This window comes from Anastrepha ludens, chromosome X (assembly GCF_028408465.1).
Source record: "Anastrepha ludens isolate Willacy chromosome X, idAnaLude1.1, whole genome shotgun sequence".
NCBI lineage: Eukaryota > Metazoa > Arthropoda > Insecta > Diptera > Tephritidae > Anastrepha > Anastrepha ludens.
The window spans coordinates 74,759,435-74,763,133 of NC_071503.1; the positions used below are offsets into that span (position 1 = coordinate 74,759,435).

At 36.1% G+C, this 3,699-nt stretch overlaps 1 protein-coding gene across 1 annotated transcript; it reads left to right on the plus strand.

The window, feature by feature from the left end:
- The first annotated feature begins 221 nt into the window (after positions 1 to 221).
- On the plus strand, positions 222 to 2,870 carry LOC128870220 (uncharacterized). The gene has a single exon (XM_054112817.1). The coding sequence runs from the start codon at positions 627 to 629 to the stop codon at positions 2,868 to 2,870; it is 2,244 nt and encodes a 747-aa protein (XP_053968792.1). The 5' UTR covers positions 222 to 626.
- Positions 2,871 to 3,699: the final 829 nt, after the last annotated feature.

Sequence of the window (3,699 nt, forward strand, 5' to 3'; positions counted from 1 at the left end):
CCCCGCGCGGAGAGTCTGCCAAGCGAATCGTTGGACCTATTCCCTTCCACTAGAAACCGGTCCCAGTTCGCTGGCAACAGCGGTGCAGTCAACATCGCTCCGCGCGTGAAAGCTGTTTTAAAAGTGTGTTAGGCTTTCACAGTGCTCCTAAAGCAAGGGCAGGGTTTTTGAAAATGGATCCAAGATTTTCCAACGTAGAGTATTCGTATATGAGCTCTAGATTTCAAATTTTCAAACCCCGAAATCGTACCTGATCCTATTTTAAAGATAGAGTAAGTTTACCTGTGGTAAATCTAGTTGAAAGATTTACATTACTTATTTTCAGTTTAAATGTGCATAGGTTCATGTCTACGCCAGATAAAGATCTAGTAGGCCTTGCCAGGCTAGACGTTTATTTGTACATTTCACAATATCTAAAAAGTCACTTGTAGTCTAGCAGCCATCATCTCAACAACACAAATACCTGTAATTTAAAATAAACTCACAATCCTAATATAAATCACCTTTGACGCAAACATTTTGGTCCTATTCAACACTAAAAAACTGAAATAATTTTTGTTAAATTACGAATAAAAAAGGCTTTGCAGATATTTTCAAGTAGTGTTTGACTTGTTTAGAATGGTGCAATGGACAATACGAAAGCTTGTTCTCACGATGAAAATAGACGTAAAGTCTGCGGACCTTGCGGTACAAAAATTTCTTTTGGCAAAAAAAAGCCGAATAAATTTCTTATAAACGAAAAGTATGAAACATTGATAAAGAAATTTATAAACAAAGATTATGATTTAAATAACGAAAAATACCCCCTTAGCATATGCAGAACTTGCTACCTCACACTTTTTGATGCAAGTAACAACATTTTTACAAGACCTTTTCCAGACATGCCAGATTACAATAGTTTGGTTTTACCTAAAAGTACTCGCACATCTATGGACAGTTGTAATTGTTATGTATGTTTAACAGGCAGATATAAAGGTCATGAGAAAGTAGTAAAGGGTAAGGGTTGTAAACAAAATTTCGAAACTAAGATTGATACAACTAATGGTCTTTATGGATCCTCAAATATTGACAAACTTGCAAAGAAAGACAGCCAAAAAAAGGAAAAAACTAATATACAAATATGTAAAAAATGCTTACAAGAAATTGGTAAAGGCAAAAAACATTCATGTGATAATATTCAAGGCAATGCTTTAAAAATAATAGAAAAACTTCCTGATGTCAAGCAAGAAATCGTTGCGTCAACTATTATTAGAACCAAAATTGATTCTGAAGACGATATAAATCGACACATTAAGAATAAGAAAATTGAGTTGAGTACGAAGGGTTCTAAAATGAGAGTTGTTGTTAATCCTAATGAAAAAAAGGACATTACGTTCAGTGAAGAGCGTTTGGATAATTTGCGAGTAAACCTTGGCTTATCCAGTAATAAAATGAAAAGCATTGCTAACTTTTTAAGATCAAATGTTGGAAGAAAGTCAGTACCCGTTGACTATAAGAAGCACATGTCAGAAAAATCGAAACTTTTACAAGATATATATAAAAAAGATAAATACTTTTTTGATTGTGATGATGCAAAAAAAGAAGAAAGACCAGTAGTTTACGCAAATGCGGAAGAACTTTTTGATGCAGTAATTATGGAAAGAAAACTTGAAGGGAATGTTTGTGTTAAAGCAATGGCTGACGGGGGCCGCGGATTTTTTAAAATTTCTTTATCAATATTTCAAGAAAATTCTGATGGTGATGATTTTAATTATGATGATTTAACAATTCATGATAAAAATCAGAGAAGTCTTTATTCTGAGGGAGGTAGCGCAAGTAAGAAAGCAAAATTGATGAGCGTGAAACGAGTTATACTACTATGCATTGTACCTAAGATAAAGGAAACGTATGAAAACGTTAAACTTTTGTTTGACATCACTAAAATAAATAACATTCCCTTCAAGTTCGTTTCGGATCTTAAATTGATGCTTATCATAAATGGCCAACAGACGGCATCTGCAATGTTTCCTTGTCCTTATTGTTTTGTTTCACTTAACGACTTGAAAGAAAACAAGACATCTGGACAGGAAGATGTGCTTTACAATCAATGTAGTTCCAATGCAGATAATTTTGAAAGCAATGTTATCAAACTGAAATCATACGGAGATTTAAGAAACGATTATGAACAGTTCAATCTTGCTGGTGGAAATAAGAAAAACAGCAAAGAGTTTCATAGCACTATTAACCTCCCTCTATTTACCGGAAGTGATGACATCACTGTGTTAGAAAAATGCGTAATTCCTGAATTACACGTGCTAATGGGCTTCGTAAACCATCTGTTTTGGAAAGGTTTAGTACCCCTTTTGGGAAAAGATAAAGCTTTCATATGGCCAAAAAAATTAAAACTTATTTCCAAAAACTACCACGGAGATTGTTTCGAAGGCAATGCATGTAGGAAACTTTTAAAAGAAGCTCACAAACTAAATGATCCTGAGATTTATGAAACTGTGGGATATTTAAAAATCATACCTTTTACCAATGCTTTTGTAATAATGAATAAAGTTGTCGATTGTAGTTTTACATCTGGAAAAGTAGGACCAGAACTAAACGTTCATTTGGATAAGTTAAACAAAGCTTTGATTGCTTTACATGAAATTGAAGACATCTCAGTAACCTTAAAAGTTCATGTCTTAAAAACCCACATTATGGAATGTCTTCAATTCATAAAACACAATGATGGTCTAGGATATTGGTCCGAGCAAAGTGGAGAGTCACTCCACCGTGAATTCTCGCAAACTTGGGAGAGATATAAAATAAATACAATCGAAGATGAGTTATACTTAGAGAAGCTTTTTACAGCAGTTGTAGAATTTTCATCACTTAATGCATAATCAAAATTTCGATTCCAAGGAGTATCGTTATCGCTCAAGTTTTTATTTAATAATAACATTTAAAAAAATCAAAAAAAAACCAAAAAAAAAATATAAAAAAACAAAAAATCAACCAAAAAAAATTTAAAAAACAAAATGGGACCAGGTTACCACTACGTCCCCGTCGTTGGTCCTGGGTTACGCTGAAAGTGGTTTACATTTAAGTACATACATAAGTAATACATACATTTATCTTTAAAATAGGATCAGGTACGATTTCGGGGTTTGAAAATTTGAAATCTAGAGGTCATATACGAAAACTCTACGTTGGAAAATCTTGGATCCATTTTCAAAAACCCTGCCCTTGCTTTAGGAGCACTGTGCTTTTGCAGTGGCGAAAATGCAGTGATCGTTGGAGCAACGTTACTCGATAAAATTTTGTGTAAAGCTAAACAAAACGAGTACCGAAACAATTGGGCTACTCAAGGAGGCTTACGGGGACCAATCTCTGTACAGTGCCCAGGTAAAACGGTGGCACAAGTCGTTCAAGGAAGGCCGGGAGGACGTCGAAGACGAACAGCGATCTGGAAGGCCTTCGACGACGCAAACAGTCAAAGATGTGAACCAGGAAGTACTGTAAAGGCGGCATTTTACAAAGAAGTGCTCCTTCGGCTGAAAAACCTTGTCGCCCGGTTCGGCCCGACCTCGCCAACAATTGGACCCTTCATCACGACAATGCGCCGGCGCACACCGCCTTCCTCTGCATTGGCCAGGATGGGTGTTCCGGTGCTTCCCCACCCTCCCTACAGCCCAGCCCTGTACCCTCCGGACTTCTTCTTGTTCCCACGCC